General features: G+C 32.5%; 1 protein-coding gene across 1 annotated transcript; it reads left to right on the top strand.

Annotated features, from left to right (window-relative positions):
* Nucleotides 1-244: 244 nt before the first annotated feature.
* LOC143051598 (meiosis-specific nuclear structural protein 1-like) lies at nt 245-12,838 on the top strand. The gene is made up of 10 exons (XM_076224491.1): nt 245-399; nt 2,883-3,098; nt 3,773-3,900; nt 4,683-4,785; nt 5,866-6,095; nt 7,068-7,284; nt 7,693-7,800; nt 9,293-9,415; nt 10,536-10,796; nt 11,612-12,838. The coding sequence occupies exons 1-10, from the start codon at nt 397-399 to the stop codon at nt 11,723-11,725; spliced, it is 1,503 nt and encodes a 500-aa protein (XP_076080606.1). The 5' UTR covers nt 245-396; the 3' UTR covers nt 11,726-12,838.
* Nucleotides 12,839-24,974: the final 12,136 nt, after the last annotated feature.

Consider the following 24,974-nt stretch of genomic DNA (forward strand, 5'->3'; position numbering starts at 1 on the left):
ATGTGAAATTGTTTTATTAGACTATTTATGTTCTTACTAAAATATGTTTTTTTAAACAGGAAAATGAAATATAAAATTTTAAAACTCAAAATTTTGGTAAACTGTGATACCGAAGAGAATAGACGAATCAACAAAATACCATAGGGGTGTTTTTAAATGTTCTCATTAGAATTGTTTGAATTTTTCAAAAACTAATAATTTCTGAGATAGATAATAACATTTAAATTTGTATTCGTCAAAATATCAATAAATTGTGTTATTTTGATTTGATTTAATCGCAAAAAATATATCAAAATATTGTGTCACACCAATCTAACTTACCCATAGCAACGGTTGTTTCTAGGCTCAACAACATTCAGTGTGCAGCTCTTGAAGAACTTTGAACATTCCAACAAAATGGTAAGAGTTTTGAAGAAGTCCGAGCAATAATTGAATAAATTTGACATTAGAAATATAGACTTACATTGTATCCTTTACATTTCAAATTGCTGGCACTTTCAAATTCATTATTTACTACCAAAGATAAAGTCAAAGTTGAAAGAATGCCACTCAAAAAGGGTCCATATACCATTATACTTTAGAGTTTTAGGCCAATAAGTGAAGGTTCATTCATGGTTATGGTTAGGTTATGGGATATTTTAGCTCCGGGTTAGGTTTATGGTTAGAGCTATGTGTACTATCCACAATAATATCCAGTTTAAAAATCATGACTTATTCAAACTGAGGTAGACAATGCATACATTATAAAAGTGCAAGGTCCAACGTTGCCTAACGCAGAGATGCAAACAGTTTTTTTTTCCTGTCAGACAATGGGGCCTACAGGGTACCAAGTTTTGCCAGACCCATCAAATTTCTGCCAGACCCATATTTTCACTCAAAAATCAAATGAAATTATGCTATTGAACAAACGTTAATTTTGATTTTGTTGATATTATTATTATTTTAAAATAACCTGTGATTCATAACAATTGTAGTTTATTGAATAATACATTACATAATATTGATCTGATTAAAAGTTATTCTTCACAAGAGTACTTGGAAACTTGAATAGGTGACTGGTTTGGTCTTTTACCGGGTTTCGACCCACTTACAAATTTTATCGGCCATGACATATTTCCTGAACTTATCAACTATGCTTAATAGACCTCCTTCCTAGAGAGCGAATTTCTAAAACAAAAAACATGACGGAAATACGAAGAATTGTTCGGGGCGAGATGGACAAGGTACGAAAGACTATTACTGGGTGGAAATACTGGTTCCCGGAGTTAGAAAATGCGGGGGAACAGGACATTTACTTTTATTAAAGATGATCGCAATTTTATAACAAAATACTCTGCGGGGGCTGACAGGGATTTCAGTTTTGGCGGACCCAAGCGGACTTAAATATTGCCGGCCATCAGGTCCTGCACAGCTACGAGTTTTGCCGGACCTGCATAAATTCTGCCCCTTAGGTCCGACGGGTCCGACGATTAGTTGCATCTCTGCCTAACGTTGATTTTATTCTTTTGTTGCATATTTGGCAACACATGTACAGTTTGTCAGACCTGTCATGAATAAAATTCAACTTATCACTTTTTGTTCGCCATTACAGGACACTGAATTTACTTTGTCTTTGTCATGTTTGTGCTGTCCAATATTTTCCTATGAAATTTTATGTGAACATCTGTGACCATGTCGTTGTTACTGTATATTGTGTGTAGTGTCTAAATTTTGTACAATGGCATGAAGTAAAAAAATAAACGTCTTGCTAGTTTGATATTGATAATGTACATGATGTATTGAAATCTAAATGACGTACAACAACTATACTGACGTTACAATTGAGCGGCGCACTAGCCTTTACTGTACATATAGTAAGCAGACTTCACAACACTGAATGACAAGAATAGTTCTACTGTTGGGGATCACAAATAAAGATACAATTCTGGTCTATTACAAATGTTTGCTCAGTCAAGTTTCCGTTAGAATTAGCTATGCGAAGGATTTATAAATGTTCAATATACATGCATATGCTATAATCGTGTTGCAAGGCACATTTTTATCATTCCTTTGCTGTATAAATGGTTTGAATTGTTATGATTGGTATTCACACCAGTGCTGTATTTACACCTTTCAGTCAAAAAAGTTTATGTTTTATGGTTTGTGATCTAGATACATATGGCGCCATTAGTGTAAAAAAAAAGAGGCAATCTGAATCATAAAGTTTGATTTATTTCATAGCGATGTTTTTTTTCTTTGAATTGAAATAATTAAAAAGTCCTGTTTATAACAAAGAATGTTTTTAAGACATAATTGTAACCATATACATGTGCATTACAGATTTAAAAGTTTAACAGTGTAAATAAAGGCAACAGTAGTATACCGCTGTTCAAAACTCATAAATCCATGGACAAAAAACAAAATCGGGGTAACAAACTAAAACCGAGGGAAACACATTAAATATAAGAGGAGAACAACGACATAACACTAAAATGTAACACACATAGACAAAATCCCACGAGAATAACAAATATAACATATATATATATAACATCAAAACCAAATACATGAATTTGGGATAGACAAGTACCGTGACACGTCTTATCGCAATGTGAATTTACACTCAAAGATAAGAGAAAACAAACGACACAACGTTATAATGTAATACACACAGAAACGAACTATAATATAACAATGGCCATATTCCTGACTTGGTACAGGGCATTTTTAAAGGAAAAATTGCATCACTTTGAAACAGAATAGAACTTATACGATGCAATATTTTTTGTTTTCTAATGTAATATGAAAAATAAATTGAGCCTGAACTCCTTAGTCATGTTAGTCTAATGCTATGATAAATCTTCATATTTTTTTTTATTAAAAATCAATTGTTCATATTTCAGACAACTGTTCGGAGACTGACTGCTTCTGAGAGGGAACGGCAGTTGCAGAACTACCGTCGGCATGAAGAAGTACGGGAAGACACCATCCGTCAGTTAGGCACCCAGAAGTTGTTGGAGGCAAATATGAGTAATGAAGAAAAACTCTCAGAGAAACGTTACATCAGACGAATGATGATGGAGCAGAAAGAGAGAGATATGGAGGACACAATTCTGAAGGTTTGTGCTAAACTTAGTTGTAAGACCTTTAATTTTTATAAGAATAACTTTCATTAAATGTTTCCTACAAAAAAAATCCATTTGAAAACAATTATTTAGTAACCTGTTGAAAGGGTTTTGATCGCACGATCTTTTTAACTCACAGACATTATTCATAACAACAAAAAAAGTAATATAAAATTACTTTATGCACATATATTTTATTGAAATGTCAATGCAACTGGTAAAAGCTACTAAGTCTAAAATATAGGGCAGACCATGGCTAGTGGTAAAAATTAAACAAAGCACATACTACATTGGAACCACAGATTATTGAATGATATGAGCAAATCAGCCTGTGCAATACTGAAAACATTCCACCGTTGATATAAATCAAGAGTTAATATTGCTTTAGGAACAGGGCAAAAAAAGCTGTATTGGCCCATGGGCTCATACTGGACGTTCACTTCCAGTTTCAATTTTCTTACACCTTTAATACATATTGTTATGAACAAAAACATGTTTAATTTATTTTATATTTTAAAATCATAGAATAAAAAGTTTTTAAGTCTTGAAATGGAAATATTTTGATTACTGACATTGTTTCATATCCGTTGATTAATCATCAGAACGCAAAATTGGTACCCAAGAAAATAAAGGAATATACAGTATTTTATTTACATATACATTTTTAGGCACAGAGAGATAGATTGATCAGAGAAGAACAAATGTTACAAGAAGAAAGATTGGCTCAGGAAATGGAGAAACATAAATTAGAAGGAATGAGAGATGAAAAAATGAGACAACAAATTAGGGAAACAAGGTACAAATAATTTACAGTGACTTTATAAGCTGTCAATATTCTAGATGTTGACTAAATATTCTTTGGTTGAATATTATACTCTTTGGTCAATTATTTTCATTCTCAATTTTAAAGTTTTCATTTTTAATTTCCTGTCTTTCTCTTTGCCCTATTTCTCCATACCCGTAGCCAAGGGGGGGGGGTTCGGACGAACCCCCCCTTGAAAACAAATAATGACTGTTAAAGTCAACGTTCTGTTCGAGTTGTGACTGTTAAAGTCGAGTTTTTGAGGCCAACAAACCCCCCTTTGGAAATTCCTGGCTACGTGCCTGTTTCTCATATATCAGAAAATTGTTACCTTGCTGAGGAGCTTGTCAAAATTTATTGTCACAGCAATGAGATGTCATCTATTCAAATTTATTTTCCATCATTTTAAAAAAGACTTTCAAAAATATGACACACACAATAAAAAAACGAAGATCTGTTAAGGTCTTTCAATTCACTGCAAATTTGAAAAAAAACTGTTTTGTAAGAGTGCCAGTTTCACTATTTTGTATGACATTTTTCAAGCTACTAGCTAAAGAGCACTACAAACTATATCTGAATACAAAAAAAAAGAAATTATTTAAGTATTTTTTGTGCTATGGGAAATAATCATAATATCTGCATCTGCACTATGATGTAAATTGTAATTTAAAACCATGAATTTTATCATGTTATGATTTTTACACTGGTCATCTTTTTCTTACCTAAGAAATTTGCATTTCATGCTTTGTCTAATCAATTTCGATATATCTTTGTAGTCTTGAACTTCGAGAGCTGGAATCCAAACTTAAGGCAGCTTACATGAACAAAGAACGATCAGCACAAATCGCTGAGAAAGAAGCACTGAAATTTGATAAGATGGTAAATATTTATTTAATGATGCATGATATGTTTTTTTTTTGCAACCACTTTACACTTTTATATTCAAGAGTTTATAAGGACTTTTGAGTTTGACCAGGGCTTTCCTAGAAATACATAAAAATTGATAACTGGAATTTTCAAAATTACTACACAGTACAACAGACCACATCAATAATAGAACTTATCAATACTCCTCAGAAAGAAAAAAATATACAAACAAAAGAAAACAACAAAACAACTACAAACAATAAGTGCTCCAACAGGCTCAATTTGTAAATTATCTCCCTTAAGTAACTTAAAGGAAATATGATATTTTCATCTGTTATTTGAACCAAGCAGAAAATATTGAAATTGTCTCCCCATGATAATTTGAACAATTTCTCCTGCACATATAATTAAGGGGGTAGACCTTGGTTCAGGGAGATAACTCTTTAAATCAGTTAAGCGTTTGTAAAATTCAAGTTTATCAATGTATTTTAAGCATTCACCTGAAACAGATTGAAAATAATCTATGTAACCTAGAAGCTTAGAATATATTTTTGAAAATGGTTGACACAAACGTACTAATGATTTTAAGAGTTATTTCCCTTAACCTAGGTCTACCTCCTTAAAAAAGTAACAACAAATGCTTTTTGTTATTGGGAATACAATCCACAATTGTTTCCCCATTGAGTCAGTGAAAATTCAACAGATCTAGAAATTCCCCAACAAATTAATTATAATTAGAACATGAAATTCATTGACAAGAGTACAAATGGGTATGAGGGTTTGCAGAATAGATATAATAGACAATATAGGAGAATAAAGGGGGGTGGAATAAAGAATAGTGATTAATAAGGTACCAAATTATAAAGAATAGAGAATATATTGTTCAATAAAATAAGGCCATGGAAAAATGACTGATGGTTTCCCCTAACCTGACCGGGTCATTTGTTTACCACCGGGTCTATAAAATATTCCCATGTTAGTGGAAACCAACAATGAATTTTCCATGGCCTAAAGAAAAGGTAAAAATAGCCTAAAGAATTAAAAAATGTGAACTTAATTTTAATATAATCTTTCATGTGTGCTCTTTTCCAGAAACGGGATTCCGAGATTTCCCGACAGATGAAGGAGGAACACGAGAGAGCAGGCGAGGCTGAGAAACAAAGGGAGGTAGAACGTTACAAAGAACAGATCAGATACCAACAGGAATTAGAGAGACAGCTGGAGGAACAGGAACACAAGAAACAACAGGCCTACGAGGAATTCCTTAAGGAGAAACTCATGATTGACGAAATTGTCAGGAAGATTTATGAGGAAGACCAAAGGTAAGAAAATACTGTAAAATGAAGATCTTTTTGAACAAATCAAACTACATGAGGATTCTGATGAAAATAAAAGCATGAATTCATAGTAAATCTGAAACTAATCTCAGTGTGCATCGCTGATACAATTGTGGCCGATTTGACATCAATGAAAATATTAATGTTAAAAGCAGTAAACAACAAGCCTACGAGGAATTCCTCAAGGAGAAACTCATGATTGACGAAATTGTCAGGAAGATTTATGAGGAAGACCAAAGGTAAATATATATAATATAATTAATATAAAACAACAGGCCTACGAGGAATTCCTCAAGGAGAAACTCATGATTGACGAAATTGTCAGGAAGATTTATGAGGAAGACCAAAGGTAAGATCATACAGTAGTAGACCTTTTCAACAAGTCTTGACACCAACTAATGACACCTACAGTTTACAGGTAAAATGAAGAACCCCGTCTCAAATACAAAAACATCTGATTATTATTATGTATATAAATAGGAAAAATTATGAGGAAGACCAAAGGTAAATATATACTGTATAATGAAAATCTGTTTGAACAATTTAAACTGCATGAGGATTCTGATGAGAAAAAAAAAACAATGAATAAAAGTAAAATTAAAACTGATGAGTTGAAATTTGGGGTACAGGTGATTTTTTAAGTTTCTGAATTTTTTTTTATTCGTGTAGAACTTACATGCAAAATATCTGACATCACAAATCAATAACTTCTTGTTAAACAGAAAACCTGAATAAACCATCCATAGTCCTATAGCCAACAAGTATATACTTGTTTAACTGTGTATAGTGTTTGCCAATGAGACAACTATCCTCCGAACCCCAAAAAGCAAGAAATTAAAACCATTGATAATGCAATGTTTACAAAAGCATTGACATTTAAGCAAATATTTTTTTTATACTTAAAATTAGCATCTTGCCGTCAGATAAAATATTTAAAGTTCACTTTTAACATTACAGAGAAAGAGAGCTTGCAATGGCCAAACAGAAAGCAACACAAGCCTACATTGAAGACTTCAAAAATGCAAGGGAGGAATGGAAAATCAGAGAGAGACAGCGCATGGAAGAGGAGAATATTAAAATCCGTGAATTTGCTAGACTACAACAATTACGGGAAAATGAAAGAATGGAGAGTAAAAAAGCCAAAGAAGCATCCATGGCTCGTGTTCAAGAAGCTGTAAGTTAAAAATAGTTTCTGGAATTCCATTTATTTCAAATCAGGGTGTTTTTATGACTGTCATACCACAACAAACTGAGAATCAATGAATTGACAGAAAATAATCAAAACCTATTCCATTATAACAGGCTGAAATTGAACAGAACTTCATTTATTTAAAATAGAGTAGATTTTGATATTTTAAGAAAGATGCCATCGCATGAAAGTTCAGAATCACTATAATATATTTAAAAATTCTTAATAAACTTTTATGAGATTTTCTTCAAATATTCCTTAAAAGCATATCGGATTAATATCAGTTAACAGCTTGTTTTTAGACCCTTAAATTAATCATTTGCATTAATAAAATTATGTATTGTTATGTAACTTGTATAAAATTGATAAGATATGTTTACACTTATATTTCAGTTGGCACAAGATATTTCTAGAAAAGACGAAGAGAGGGAAGAGATGGAGAGAGTCCGAATGGAATTATATCAAGAGGAACAAGAAGAGAGAGAAAGACAAAAAGAAAGAGTAAGTCATATGATAAAGAGTTTCCTGACATTGGTGCCAACTTTAACAAATTTTCTAATTTTGTAAATGATATTCCATTTACTGCTTTTTTATGTCCCATTTATGGCATTATGTTTTCTGGTCAGTATGTCCATTCGTCCGTCTTTTTGTTCATTTGTCCGTTCGTTCGCCTGTCTGTCCCGTTTCAGGTTAAAGTTTTTGTTTGAGGTAGATTTTGATGAAGTTGAAGTCCAATCAATTTGAAACTTAGTAAACATGTTTCCTATGATATGATCTTTCTAATTTTTGTGCCAAATAAGAGGTTTTATCCCATTTTCACGATCCACTGAACATAGAAAATGGTAGTGCGGATGAGGCATCTGTGTACTTTGGACACATTTTTGTTTATAGCATTCATACTGGTTCACATTTTACAAGTTTGAATTTAACGATTTTGTTCCTTGTCTTGTAGTATACTCGACAATTTTTCGTTGCATATTTTTTAGCTTCTGTATGAAGAAATTATTTGATATTTGTTTTGAAACCTTCTGCATGCGTCAATTACCATTAGGCAAAATTATGTAGAAAATGGTGTTTAGTTGTAGGGATATTTTCAAAGTCCCTTCCTACCCTCCCACATACATTTTAATGTAATAACCTTTATATGAATAGGAATATTCAATGTCTACATTTTTACACATTATGATTTTATTTAAGGAATGACTGTAATATTTTTTCTGTCTATGAAGAAATAACATAAAAAATTTGGTGCACACTGAATAATGTGCGTAGCGGGTTATTTAACAGTGTGCACCACATATTTTATTTTATTTCGAATAGACAGAAAAAATATTACAGTCATTTCTTATAATTTAATTCTAAATTCCATTTTAAACCGTAGAAAACCATGAAAAAACGTTGATGATGTCACGATCACATGACTAAATTATGTCTATGGGCTGATAACAATATAACGTCAGCCAATCAGAAGACGTGACATATCCAAAATTAAATTATTTATTTATATTCATTAAATGTTGTATTATAGTTTTATTGTCGAGCCTGCAACTTTTTGATATTTGTTTTGAAACCTTCTACATGCGTCAATTACCATTAGGCAAAATTATGTAGAAAATGGTTTTTAGTTGTAGGGATACTTTCAAAGTCCCTTCCTACCCTCCCACATATATTTTAATGGAATAGCCCTTTTATGATTATGAATATTCAATTTCGTCATTTTTACACATAGCCCTTATATAATTAGGAATTTTCAATATCAGCATTTTTACACATTTTGATTTTATATATATATATTAAATGTTCTTAAATACTTTTATTAATATTAAATGTTTTAAAATACTTTTATGTATATTAAAAGTTCTAAAAATACTTTTATTAATATTAAATGTTCTAAAATACTTTTATTTATATTGAATGTTCTAAAATACTTTTTCTATATTGAATGTTCTGTAATACTTTTATATATATTAAATGTTCTGTAATACTTTTATAGGAAGACATGGAGAAACGTATTAGGCAAAAGTTGGAGTTACAAGAAACACATGCCCAACAGATGCACTTCAAAAATCTACGGAGGAAGGCAGAGGAAGATGAGGAGGAAGAATTTAGAAGACAGGTAAGATTTCAACCATGACATCCTTTCAACCAAATTGAAAGTGGCTAGTAATTTCCTTGAACACCGGCTTCTTCCACCTTCTTGGGCACCTCAAAATATCAAAAAAGTGGCATTGAAACACCAACAATCCACCAATCTTCCACCAATAAGTCCTAATTTACAGAGTTTCACCAACTGTTTGAGTCTATTTAAAACATAATTTTTAATGATTTTTTTCAATTACCTCAGTTATTTATTTCTCAAACCCTAATATACAAAATTTCTTGAAGAAAATGTGTTACAATATTCACAGTTTAATATGAGTTGATTGATTTAAATAGAAAAAAGACTTTATTTTGCAATTATTTTATTAGGGCTCCATAGGTGGCCTTTTGCATGGAAGAAATTCAGTCACTATCTAACTTCTCCTCCTTTTTCTTGTGACAGACAAAATATCCCACCTGTGATTTCATCCCAGATTACCAACTTTATATTTTACTTTAACATCTTTGTTTAATTGTTCAAATTTTTTATCAAAATAAATATGTAATAAGTATTTGCAATTGGGGCAATATGCGTAATAGATTCTCCATAGACGGTAATGTTAACGTTTTCTTCTGTTGCTCAGGCCATATCGTAAACTTGGATATGTATGATGGCTCATTTTGAAGCTGAGACATTTGCACATGTGTGGTGCAATTATTGGGGTAGCAAGTGTGATTTGTTTTTCGTGTCGAGTGCCTAATCCAAAAAGATACTGAAAAAAGTCACTCTCCTCAGGAAATAATCACAAAATTCTGACTATAAAAATCATTAAAAAATATGTCCTTTGTAATTATTTGTTCAGGTTTATTTTTGCATACTTTTTTTTCACTTCACATCAGCTCTACTAAATACCATTCCTAGTTCATTTATGTCAATTTTTTAAATCACAGTTTCCACAATTGTATGGAGGACTAATATTTTAATGAGAGTCATAAATCTGTGTTCCTCATCTCAAGGTCTATTAGGGATATTGTCCCAGCTGGGCATGCCCATCAATCAAGAAAAAAACATACTCAATTTGTCAGCCATTAGAAAAGATCTAAAAATCATTTAAGTGCACAGTAGGTCAGTACTTTGAATTTTTTTTCTTCTTCAGATGTTGGCCAAATTTGCAGAGGATGATCGCATAGAACAAATGAATGCTAACAAACGTAGAATGAAACAACTGGAACACAAGAGAGCAGTTGAGGATTTGATTGATAGAAGAAGGGACCAGTTTGCTGCCGATCGTGAACGAGAGGTAGCGGAGAGACGTGAAGACGAGAGAATGGAAGGCTTTAGAAGACAGATCATTGAAGAAGAGAGACAGAAATTGTTAAAGGAGCATGCAATGAGACTGTTAGGCTATCTACCAAAGGTAAAAAATTAAAATAACTGGTACTAAATTTCATACACAACAAGGAGAAAAGACAAAAACATTGGTTGTTGTGCCATGTGCCTTCAAATAAAATTCATCAATCGAATGAAGACAAATTATGATTTATGACCCAAAAAATATGATTACCTCTAATGATAAATCTTGTTGTCATGATATATATTCTAAAATTATTCAAAATACTTGGCGTCTTTTAAACTGAATGAAAAACAGCATTTCTCTTGAAATGTGTTGATTAATTAATTTTTGTGGGTATCAATTTTCATGGATTGAATATAAATTACATTTTTCTTGGATATTTAATTTCGTAGTTTTGCCAATCTCTGCATGAAAAGCCTACAGAAATTTTGTTATTTGTTTAACATTTGAATTCAAGGTTCACTTGTTTTCACGAAACCCATGAAAATTGGTATCCAATAAATAAAAGTTTGTAAGGGTTCTACAGAACAGTGTCTCAACTACTTTTGCTGTTAACCAAAGAGTGAATGTGTTGTTTTCTGGCAGATAAAATTTAAGTCCATTTAAAAGAAAAAGTAAGGAAAAAATGGATTTATCTTTTTACAAAATTTACCTCTGGATACTATTTTATAATCATAAACAAGGTTTTGTCCAAGTTTGGTACAGAGGAAGGATAGTTAAAGAAATTATTAAAATTGGTAAAAACTTAAACAATAAAGTGAATATTTGTGGACGACGCCGACAGATTGTAGGATTGCCATGTCTCGCTTATTCAACTAAAGTCGATGGCTCGACAAAAATGAATCCACAGTAGTTAAATTGATTTTTTTATTTTGCAGGGAGTGATACGAGACGAAGGAGATTTAAACATGTTAGGAGGAGATTTTAAAGACGCCTACAAAGCCAGACAAATAGACCCTTTTGATGATGAGGCATGGGACCAACGACGATGAATACGGCTATCAAATTAGTTTACATTCTGTCCATAAAACCTTTATTTATTGTATACTTCATCTTTTGTGAAGAAGAAAAAAATGTATCTTGTTTGTTAAAGAAGTCTTGAAAGTTGAATTATTACAAAAGATAAGATAAAAGATCTCAAAATAGTTCCTCAAATAGATACAAGAAGGACAGATTTCTTATTACCTTATTTGCAGAGGTTTCATTCCTTTTTAACTCCAGTCTGAAAACTGTTCTATATTAAAATGAGGAGTACTGCCATAACTGATCTAAATATAAAGATCTATTTATTATAAGCAGCAAATTTCACCATTTTTGGAATTTAAGGAAATTATAAAACATTTTATTAAGACAAGATAAGTTCCAGTTGTCAAGCTTTTTTTTCATCTTTCAAAAAAAAAGTTTGCATTTGAAAAGAGTGTAAAGTATTAAATCTTATTGAAAAGATAATACATATTGAAGCTTTTAGATATTTCATGGCTCAGTTTGAATATAGTTTGAAATTAGATTAGTTCAATTATAGAAGTAAAAGTTATCAAAAGAAAAAATGATTAATATTACTTTTCTACAAACTTTAGTAGGGAATATGGCTTAGCAGAACCTATTTACTCAGCCAATGCTATTGAAAATTTGGTTGGGCCCTAACTTGATATAGAATAGTCCATATGGTCATTGGAGCAAAATTTTAAATCTTATTTTATGGAATCTTGCTGTATTCCTATAATACATACAGTGTATGTCAAATGAATCTTAAGTGCTTGTCAAAATGGGTGGACAATGTCTTCAAAAATCTGTGTTATTAATCCTATATTCTTTTTTTTTAAGATGGTATGTATGGAAGGGTGTGGGTGTGTGTGTGTGTATGACTGTGCTATGAGAAGTAAAACGACCAAATCATGTGTGAAATAGTTTTAATAGGTGTGAGGGAGAACTACTCATGAATATTCAAAACAATTATGAGGAAGGACTGCTCATGAATATTCAAGACAATTATGACTGCTTGAATACATATTGTTCTTAATATTTGATGAATATTTATACATATCTGTTTTTTATAGGTTATTTTACAATTGTAAATAATTATTAAACTGAAAGTGAAAACCTGACATTTGTTTAATGTTATTAACAGAAACATTTTATATAAGCAAAACAAGATCTATGAATAAAAACAATGTGACCATGCCAAAAAATTGGGTGGCTAAGAAAGAAGTTATCGCCCTTAAATGACAATTTAGGACTATATTTGTCCAGCCTGTGACTTCTGTCTGATAGTGATCTTCCAGGGGCAGTGGCATCAGCTTACAACTTTAAAGCTGCATATTTCAGAAGGTAGAAAACCTTGATGCTTCAAACATTATGTTTGGATTTCTTATGTTGTGACGCATTGGACTGTTATGTGTTCATTGTCTCTGACCTCAATTTTATGGTTAAGTGACTACTTGAAAGATTTTTGTCGAGCCTTCAACTTTAGTCCAAAAAGCGAGACTAAGTGATCCTACATTCTCACAGCGGCATCCACAAATATTCACTCTGTGTTTAAAGTTTTGGAAATTTTAATAACTTTCTCAAACTATACTACATTTCTACCAAACAAAGACAGAAGCTTGTTTATGATCATAATTAAAGATAGTATCCAGAAGTAAATTTTGTAAAAATAAAATTCCATTTTTTCTGTATTTTATTTAAATGGACTTAGTTTTTCTGCAGGGAAACATCACATTCACTCTGTAATTAATGTTTTTAAAATTTTTATGACTTTCTTAAACTATACTTGATATCTACCAAACTTTGAACATAAGCTTGTTCATGATCATAAGATAGTATGCAGAAGTAAATTTTGTAAAAAAATATATCCATTTTCCGTATTTCACTTTTAAATGGACTTAGTTTTTTCTGCCTCAAATATTACATTCACTCTGTGGTTCAAGTTTTTAAAATTTTGATAACCTTTCTAAACTATCCTGGGTTGGTACCAAACTTGAACAAAAGCTAGTATCTAGAAGGAAATATTGTAAAAAATAAATCTATTTTTTTTGTATTTTACTTTTAAATGGACTTGGATTTTCTGCCACGAAACAACACATTCAATCTGTGGTTAAACTTTTTAAAATTTTCATAACTTTCTTATACTATTTGGAATTTTTACCAAACTTGGACAGAAGCTTGTTTATGATCGAAAGCAAGTTTCTAGAAGGAACTTTTGTTTTCTTCCAGTTAACATTACATTCAGTCTGCAGTTAAAGTTTATTAGATTCATAAATTATCCTGGACTTTTACCAAACATGAACAGAAGCTTCTTACAATCAAAAGATAGTATCAACAGGAATGTTTTATTTATTTATTGCCTCATTTTTGTCGAGCCAGCGATTAACAAAAAGAGTTGGTGAGACACTCGATTCTGTGGAACCGTCATAAATTTTTCATAATTTTAATTTCTCTCGACATCATATTAACTATATTTAAAAGTATGTAACACCTTGCAAGGTCCTCATGTCTATCAGTTTATCTGAACTCAACTTCATTTCATGGATCAGTGAACAAGGTTAAGTTTTTGTATTCAAGTCCATATCTCAGATGCTATACACAAAAGGTCTACTACATTTGGTGAAAGATGTACATGTCCAACTGACAGGTGTTATCCACCCTTTACCTCATTTTGATACTTCAGTGGTTTAAGTCCAGTTTTTTTATGTTTTGGGCTTTTTTTTCTCATATTATATGCAATAGGTCAACTATATTTGGTGTATTGAAATATTTCACAATGCTATGATTTCTTGGTAAAGTTGTTTGTAAGAAAATATAAGCAATTGGTCAACTTTTAATAGTTGGTGTATAGAGTTATAAGGTGTGCATGTATTTTTTTTTTCATCATGTGAAGTTGATGTGATACTTGTAAAGCTGTATATTTAGCACAATCAACATAAAATCAATGATCAGTACAGCAGATGAGACATTTTATTGTCTGCACTCTTGTGTGTATGATATGGGTTATATCAAGGCTCCGTGTTGAAGGCCTTTTATTGATCTATAATGGTTTACTTTTTTTAATTGTTATTTGGATGGAGAGTTGTCTCATTGGCACTCACACCACATCTTATAGTTATAGATGAAAGCAACAGTAGTATACCGCTGTTCTAAATTCATAAATCGATAGGGACCAATCATATCTGGGCTACAAACAAAAACTGAGGGAAACGCATCAAATATAAAACTACAACACAACAGAAAAACTACATTAAAATGTAACACATACAGATACGAACTATATGTTTGTGCATCTATTCGTTTGTCTGTCCCATTTCAGGTTAAATATTTTGGTGTTAATGAAGCTTAGGTCCAATCAACTTGAAACATGGTACACATCTTCCCTGTAATATGATCTTTTTAATTTTTCTGCCAAGAGAAAATAAGACCATATAATAAATAACAGTCAACTAATTTGTGATGGCATTCATAAATCCTACAAATGAATGATTTCATCTTCATCTATTGGAACTCTGGGTTTAATAGTTTCCTTATGAGCATAAGCCCTTTATCAAGGAAATCATCAAAGGAAATACAAGCTCTTTAATATCGTATCGGATGGGGGCAAATGTACTCTGTATTCGGGTGCATTCGTCTCAACTCGGCCGATTCCGTACCCTCATCTAAGGATAGCAGGAGAGTAGCGGATTCTACCGAGGATTGCCGAATGTATTCGGGTGCTGCAGGAATTTTGCTACATAAATATTGAAAGTTCACAAAAGGGAAAGTTGAAATCATCGTTGATATAGGAGTTGAAAGCATTTTAAAGAAAATTACATTTCAAAACATTGGAATAGGAGGTATAAAATCTTGTATTGTGCTACCTTCTTCTTCTTCTTTGGTATGTATTATCCACCACTATATTGGTGCACCCCATAAATGGGTAAATGTTCATTAATGATATGTATAGTCACATTAAAGGGATTATCTTATCAATACTATTTACATAGAAATTCAATATAAACATTTGGGTTAAGAGCCTTAGAATGTGTACACCCTTGATGTCTCTGAGTTTAAAGTCAATGTTCTGAGTTTATAATCACTAATCTGAGTTTATTATCACAGTTCTAAGTTTGACAATCAATGTTCAGAGTTTATGATCAATGATCTTCCACAGTGTAGGGAGAAGCACATTTTTCGTGAGCAATCCTCTATTTTAGTGAGAGTCTTTTCACTACATGATAATATTTTCTGTTTTATCAAAACACTAGGGTCAAGAATCAACTGTGTTAATAGACCAAAATCTCCAACCAGACTATTCCATGAGCACGTATTTGGATTACTTATGCTGTTTATTATCACTTCCAATTCTTCTATATATGATTTTCTGTATTTAAATAGAGCGTTGCATTTTAAAATGAAATGAACTATATCCTTAAATGGTATTTCACTCTAGTCTTTTTATCAATTATCCCGAAAATTAAAAAAAAACAAAAAAAAACTGAATCAATTTAAGCCACCGTGACTCATCATAATGAGTTTGAGTGACCCTAATAAAATCAACACTTGAGAAATTGTCCACATGAAATGGTATTATCTTAACGAATTGTTTTCCAAGAACTATAGAACAGATAATTTTTTATATAAAACTGTAAGCAGCAAAAATAATAGCTCATCTGCTATAATATTATAAGGTCTTTTTCGTACTGATAGCACATATCTGAAGAACCTTATAATATAGATGAAAGTTTTTTTAAGCAGGACATTTGATCAGCACTGAATATAGGATATACAAAGGGTAAACTTAACCAAAACCTTTAATAGATGAACCTTTTTTGAAGTTGTTGTAGCACAAATGGGACAATAGTTATCAAAAGTACCAGGATTATAATTTTATACGCCAGATGCGCGTTTCGTCTACATAAGACTCACCAGTGACGCTCAGATCAAAACAGTTAGAAGCCATACAAAGTTGAAGAGCATTGATGACCCAAAATTCCAAAAAGTTTTGCCAAATACGGCTAAGGTAATATACTCCTGGAACTAAAAAAAATACCATAGGGATATTCAAACTAACAGGTCGAAAACAAACTGATGTGATGGGCAAAAACAAAAAGACAAATAATAGTACACAATTGAACGCAACATAGAAAACTAAAGAATAAGCAACACGAACCCCAAAAAAAACTGGGGATACAAAAAATAAAGGCAACAGTATTATACCGCTGTTCAAAACTCGTAAATCTATGGACAAAAAACAAAATTGGGGTAACAAACTAAAACTGGGAAACGCATTAAATATAAGCAAAAGACCGTAATACCTAAAGCAATAAAATCATTACCAGCTTTACATTTGTATCATGTGTATGTACTTGTCCTAAGTTTGGAGCCTACTGTTCAGTGGTTTCCAATTTGTTGTTGTGGTCTACTCATTCACTTGGCTGCAAGTAAAAACCTAATTATCAATGTTTCTTAGCGTAATTTGACAAAATTGAACCTTTTTGGCTGCAAAAAGCGAATGGTTATTTCACTATTTCACTTTCATTATTGATCGAACAAAAAAAAATCTAACTTTAGATTTTTTTATAAATCTCGTAGCTAGTGCCCCTTTAAACCAGATGATGGTTTTGTATTTTATATTGATTCTTATTTTGTCATCCTATAGATTATAAAAGCTTTAATACTATACAGATTTTATCTTTGTTCAAATCTCTACCATTACCTGTTAATCCTGGAGACTGTATGACAAATGTAGTATTTCGTTTCCCTTTAAAACGAACCATTAAATCAATTTGAAGAAGACTATAAAGTATCTGTTTGTCTGGTTTTCCTATCGTAGTGTCATAGCCCGTTATTTTTTTTTTTGTTTTAACGTGTGATACGGTGCTTTTTGTCCGCGATTTGCTTTTTGTCCGCTTTTGCTTTTTGTCCGATTATTTTGCTTTTTGTCCGATACTTTTGCTTTTTGTCCGTTGCTTTTTGTCCGTTTTGCTTTTTGTCCGATAATTTTGCTTTTTGTCCGATACTTTTGCTTTTTGTCCGTTGCTTTTTGTCCGTTTTGCTTTTTGTCCGATAATTTTGCTTTTTGTCCGACACTTTTGCTTTTTGTCCGATGCTTTTTGTCCGTTTTGCTTTTTAGCTCACCTGGACCATAGGGCTAAGTGAGCTTTTCTCATTTTCTCATTATTCGTCGTCGTCATTAATTTTTACAAAAATCTTCTCTTCTGAAACTACTGGCAAAATTAAAGCAAACATGGCCAAAATCATCCTTAGGGTATTTAGTTTCAAAAATGTATCCGATGACCCCGCCCAATAATTAAGATGGCCGCAATGTCTAAAAGAAGAGCATCGCATAAAATGTAGATTTTGGCTTATATATCTGAAACAAAACCATAGAGACAATCTAACAAGGGATAAGAACATTTCGCCTCATAAAATAATGTGGATCAGTCAGAACTTTTCATGTGGGACAATATGAGCTCTTAATTTAAAAAAAAAAGTGGGACAATCGGGAATAAGCCCTACAGACTTGAGCAATTCTAAAATAAACACTGTTGATGTATCTCTTTTACATTTTCTATTAAAAAGTGTTTTACATTTACGAATGCACTATATTGTATCTGTATCTAAAATATTAAACGCATTTATTTCGTGATAGAAATTAAGTAAATGCTTAAGTAACCATTTTATTACTTTTCCCCCTCTTTTCGAGTTTGTCAAACAAAAATAAACTACTTTGTTGAAAATGCTGTTGTGTTAACCAAAGTTTTCTTAATCTTATTACTTGAATAACCTCGAACTTCCTCGTCATTTGGATATAGTTGCTAAATAATTCCGAAATGTATGGATTAATACAGTTTATCTAAATAAATAGCTACACATGTATTACGTAAACTTTGTGATAGTGTTCCAAAAATGAAGTTTGTTTGTTTGTTATATTTGTTATATTTGTAATGTTTAAGAAAAATAAAGTTGTTGGAAATATGACGAAAATATTACCAGACTTAAAAAAGTTTTTTTTAACTGAAATGTTGAAAAATATTTTGGAGCGACTGTCAATCGGCCATTCGCATATAAGTGCAAATGGTGACTATATATTATTAGCGGGAAGAAGAAACTGTGCGTTTAAGCAATAACATGTCGTAAATGTGTGCACTTCCACATGTAGCAAACGCCGACACCATTTAACATAATGATAAAACTATTCAAACGAGAAAACCATTGATTTACAAAACACTATACGACAAACAAATACAGAAACAAACAACAACTATTGAATTACAGATTGAAACTCCGTTCCTGACTTATTCGTATGATTATCATATATAATATTTAGCGCGGTTAAACATCAATTTAGAATTTCAATAACGAAACCATCACTCAAGGATTATTTGATTTGATAAATTTCTAAACTATTCTAAAGTTTCGAGCATATAAAAAAGAAGATGTGGTATGATTGCCAATGAGACAACTATCCACAAAAGACCAAAATGACACAAACATTAACAACTATAGGTCACCGTACGACCTTCAACAATGAGCAAAGCCCATACCGCATAGTCAGCTATAAAGGCCCCGATAAGACAATGTAAAACAATTCAAACGAGAAAACTAACGGCCTTATTTAAGTTAAAAAATGAACGAAAAACAAATATGTAACACATAAACAAACGACAACCACTGAATTACAGGCTCCTGACTTGGGACAGGCACAGATTTAAATAATGTGCCGGAGTTAAACATATTAGCGGGATCCCAACCCTCCCCCTAACCTGGGACAGTGGTATAACAGTACAACATAAGAACGAACTATAAAAATCAGTTGAAAAAGGCTTAACTCATCAGATAGACACAAATACAAGTGGACGTGGCCGGGTACTTATACATCCCGACACAAAAAGTCACAATGAACAGATCTGAGAGTACTCGCAGTTATCTGACAGCTATTTCAAAGCCACTAACAACTAATAAAAAGTAATGCCTCTGAGACTTAACGTTCGTTTAAGTCTTTGGATATCCCATGTATTCTACAAATTGGTGTACGTACACCATTGCTCACACGTTTGAGGATGACAGACTAACTTACGACCAGAATAAATAAGAATTAGTCTATATAACAAGATCTAAAATATTTCTAGTGTAAAAGACTTTAACCTCGCCACATTATTTAAATCTGTGCCTGTCCCAAGTTAGGAGCCTGTAATTCAGTGGTTGTCGTTTGTTTATGTGTTACATATTTGTTTTTTCATTTATTTTTTTGACATAAATAAGGCCGTTAGTTTTCTCGTTTGAATTGTTTTACATTGTCTTATCGGGGCCTTTTATAGCTGACTATGCTGTATGGGCTTTCCTCGTTGTTGAAGGCCGTACGGTGACCTAATGCTGTTAATGTCTGTGTCATTTTGGTCTTTTGTGGATAGTTGTCTCATTTGCAATAATACCACATCTTCTTTTTTATAAGAATGCCAACTCCTCACACGTACAATTATTACTTCATTTTCTTTTTTTCACTCATCTAATTATTATATCTATTTTAATTGAATATTGTATCCATATAAATGTATATGAACGCTTACATATATATAATTATTGCGATATCATATATAAGAGAGAGGCAAAGTGTACCAAAGGATAATCACACTAAAAAGGGTTGAAACAAACCAACAAAGCCGCAGCTGAATGAAAAACAACAAGATACACAACAGTCCACAAAACAAATGGGCCGAGAACACAATTAATTCGTAGTGCATTTCTTTTAGAACATAAATGAAAATTTAAAAAATCCCACCTGCGCTTTCTCAATGAAACTTTTACAGTGTGTTTTACTAATTTTGGGACAAATTATATCAAAATTATAGAAAACTTCATCGCGTCTAACTCAAAATATGGACAATTTTGTGTTTAGGGTGTCTTGAAATCTTTTGACAGCTTCCGAAGTGCTAATTTTTAACCTTTTTCAGCTGGACCAAATCACTACTTTCCTGTAAAATTCTGGACCCAAATTTTTTTACAGTGTAATTTCACCCCCCCCCCCCCTACTTACAATGTGAGGCATTAAACAAGGAGAAATAAATTTGGAAGGGGTATAAAAATTATTGGCAAGTAACCAACTGTTATCACTAGGGACTAATAACGAAAATCAAGGGACGACAATTGTGGTCTCGGACGAAATCATTGAAATTTAAAATCTGAGCATCAAGAACCAATGCAACTGTGATGATGTATGGTTAACTGGAAGAGTAAGATAATCCTGCTCCGTCCATTAAGTTTTAAAAAGTCATGTATTAAACTCAAACTCTCGAACACGTTGTCTTGGAAGATCTTTATTCCAAGGGGGTCCTTAATAGTTGCTTTTTGATAATCCTATAAGGAGTTTATAATTTAACTCCTTGCGAACACTTTCATAAGGAACGAAAACTCCTATCTGCATCTTTTTGAAAAGATTGCAAATATTGTTTAAATTAAATAGGGTATCCCATTTCAAACCCAGCGTCTCGGAAAATCTCATTTTAGGGCACTAGACAATGATTAAATGTAGTAATTCGATAATAATACATGGATTTCTCGCGAAAACATCGTTAAGGCGAAATTTAAAGTTTGTCTTGGCTGATTGAAGAAATTTCACAATAAAAACTGAAACGCAAAAACGCATAAAGATGTTTATTCAGGACAATAACTTATATAAAACAACAGCAGAAATACATATAATGTATCACCAATGGAGGTTGTAAAATACTGTAGGTGATACTTAAACGTAATGTTCTATTTATTTTTTTTTGTCGTTAAGGGGACTGGAGGGTATTAATCCATTATTTTTTAAATATACATGTAGGATTTTGCTTGTTTTTCTATAGATGAACTTTTATCATATACTAAATAGAAAAATCAAATAAAAACATGGGGTTATCGTTCATTTAAGCTCACAATCTGCCCTCGAAAGAAGCAACCATTTTTGTTACGATACTTTTTTTAAAGTTGAACTAATAGGAGAAATAGAGAGATATATATATCGAAATAAAAAAAGAACTAAATTACAAAAATCGATTTAATTTTACAACTGTTTAGTTTACGTAAAGCATATTTGAAAAATATCTATAGGTCACCGATGAGTTGAAAAAGACATTTTAATTCTAATGCCAAAACAAAATGTCATTATTGCACTAAAGGGAGACAATTTGGAGCTTTTACATTTGAAACATTTGAAAAATAAATCTGAGGCCAAAATCATTCGATTTTTTGGGTTGATTTTTGAGCCAATTCATAAAGTTATAACTAATAATGTAATAAATAAAATTTGTAATGAAAACAAAAATGATAAAATTTTTGCTGAAATTACCCTCGAGCCTCCGAAAGAGCAAGTATTGCACAAAAAAAAAGGAATCATCCTTTAACGGAAACAACTCTTGAAATCATCGGCTATTCGTCGATGACTAAAGGCTATTTATTTCTGAAATCTAAATTTTGTTTTGCTGTTCTGAGTGTTCAAGATGTTACATGCAGCTAAAATATTGGTAAAACATTTGAAAAAATACTGATCTGTATAAAATTTACACAAAAGTAAACGAATGAAAGCCACTGGAATGCAGTCCAGGACTCGGATAAATAAGCACATTTAAACAAGAGTGCACACACTGAAATGTCTCGCCTACTTTACTCATCATTAATATTATGTTGATAGCCCTAAGTATAAAGATTTATTACAACTGCCACATAAACTTAACATTAACCAAGATAGCTAAACAAAGACCTCATGAATTCAGACGAACCATACCAGGCAGACATGAACAGCTAACAATTCTTCGATACAACAAATATACTTGACCTATTACTTATAGTTTAAGAAAAACAGACCAAAACACAAAAACTTAACACTGTGCAATGAACCGTGAAATTAAGGTCATGGTCAAATAAAACCTGGGAGACTTATATATAGATCATAAGATATTTTCATGCACCAAATATAGTGACCTTTGGCATACAATATTAGATAAAAAGACTAAAACTCAAAAACTGAACTTTGACCACTGAACCATGAAAATGAGGTCAAGGTCAGATGATATCTTCCCGCTAGACATGTACACCTTCCAATCATTCCATACAACAAATATTGTAGACTCATTGCATAAAGTATGAGAAAAACAGACCAAGACAGAAAAATTTAACTATAACCACTGAACCGTGAAAATGAGGTCAAGGTCAGATGACACTTGCCAGTTGGACATGTACACCTTACAGTCCTTCCATACACCGAATATACTAGCCCTGTTGCTTATAGTATCTGAGATGTGGACTTGACCACCAAAACTTATTCTAACCTTTGTTTACTGATCCACGAAATGAAGTCGAGGTCAAGTGAAAACTGTCTGACGGGCATGAGTACCTTGCAAGATACGCACATACCAAATATAGTTATCCTATTACTTATAATAAGAGAGAATTCAACATTACAAAAATTCTGAACTTTTTTTTCAAGTGATCACTGAACCATGAAAATGAGGTCAAGGACATTGGACATGTGACTGACATAAACTTCGTAACATGAGGCATCTATATACACAGTATGAAGCATCCAATTCTTCCACTTTCTAAAATATTAAGCTTTTCAGAAGTTAACTTACGCCGCCGCCGCCGCCGCCGCCGCCGCCGGATCACTATTCATATGTCGAGCTTTCTGCAACAAAAGTTACAGGCTCGACTAAAATGACAGGTTATATGAACTGAGTGGCAATAAAAGCACAAGTCTAACACTTGCTTTTAAAAAAATTAAAATCTTTATTTAAAATGGTCATCTTTAAACAAACAAAAATTGAATATGAAAATTTACAATTCCAACAATAGATCGATATTAAACAGAAGTGTTTCATTATCATTTTTCGGCTACAATTGGTATATGAACCATCCAAATGTCAAAATATCAACATAGAGTATTTACAAAGAATGTTTCTGTTATGTTGTGCAACTAAATCTCTAAAGCAAATGGTAGTGACAACACTAGATGTTAATTAGGATCCAGCGAAAAGCCAGGCTTTTGTCCACGAAGGTAGCAAATTGTCGGTGTGACTATCGCTGACGGCTTTTGGTAACACACGATATGGTTGTTGGTCATGTTGTTATCACCAAGGGAAGGTCATCGTGCTCTTAATTTCCACACAAACTGATATAGCTCCAAAGGTTTAACAATGAACACCAATGGACACTCATGTCAATTGGAAGGCCACGCGGAATCAATATCGGAGATGTTAAAGACAAATGCATCGGTCATGCTGGGCTTTTGTTGCTTAATGTCTAAATGGACGTGGCCTAAAATTAAAAGATCCTTTTGCGGAATTTGTGGATTATTTGGTCAACTGTATACAGTCTACGAGCAATTGCATCCTGGGAAAAGCCTCATTAGATAAACCCCAATTTGTTTGTAATTGGTTGTCAGAAAGACCTGGCATATAGTCTTATATTTATTGAACTTACTTACTTACAATAAGGGATAAGCCAGCGAGTAAGTCAGCAAAGGGTTAGGGAAGTACCTTGGTATATAAAAAAGTCGAAATAAACAATTGCCGGCTGGCCAAGAGATTTTCCACGTGGGGTATGATGCCAGAGGTAGAAGTAGGCATTGCCTTAAAAAAGGCACAGATCACTTAGGCCCAAGACCCGTACGAGTTTGACAACAATGAATTAAAAGGGTAAGGTGGTACCTCTGTTTGCAACGAAGTCGAAATACACTTTAATAATTGCCGGCTGGCCAAACTAAAAGATTCTCCACGTAGGCCATTTTACCAGGGATAGAGGAGGGCATTGCCATACAAATTTCTTATAGCACTTATGCCCTAGACCCGTACGAGTTTGACAATAATGAATCAAAAGGGGGAGATGGTACCTCTGTTTACAACAAAGTCGAAATAAAGTATTGCCGGCTGGCCAAACTAAGAGGTTCTCATAGTAGGCCATTTTACCAGAGATAGATATGGTAATTGCCTTTAAAATGGCATATAACACTAATTCCAAAGACCTGTACGATTTTGCCTGCAAGGGGTTAAAAATAAAAGGTGTTACCTTTGTTTACAACGAAGTCGAAATAAACCTCTACCTCTGGTATAATGATCCACGTAGAGAATCCTGGAGTTTGGCCTACCGGCTACAGTTATTTTGACTTTAATGTGAACAGAGGTACCACCTCCTCATTTTAGCTCTTTACTGACAAACTCGTACGGGTATATGCCATATAAGTGCTATAGGCTATTTTAAAGGCAATGACCACCTATACCTCTGGTAGCATGACCC

Source organism: Mytilus galloprovincialis, chromosome 11 (genome assembly GCF_965363235.1).
Source record: "Mytilus galloprovincialis chromosome 11, xbMytGall1.hap1.1, whole genome shotgun sequence".
Taxonomy (NCBI): domain Eukaryota; kingdom Metazoa; phylum Mollusca; class Bivalvia; order Mytilida; family Mytilidae; genus Mytilus; species Mytilus galloprovincialis.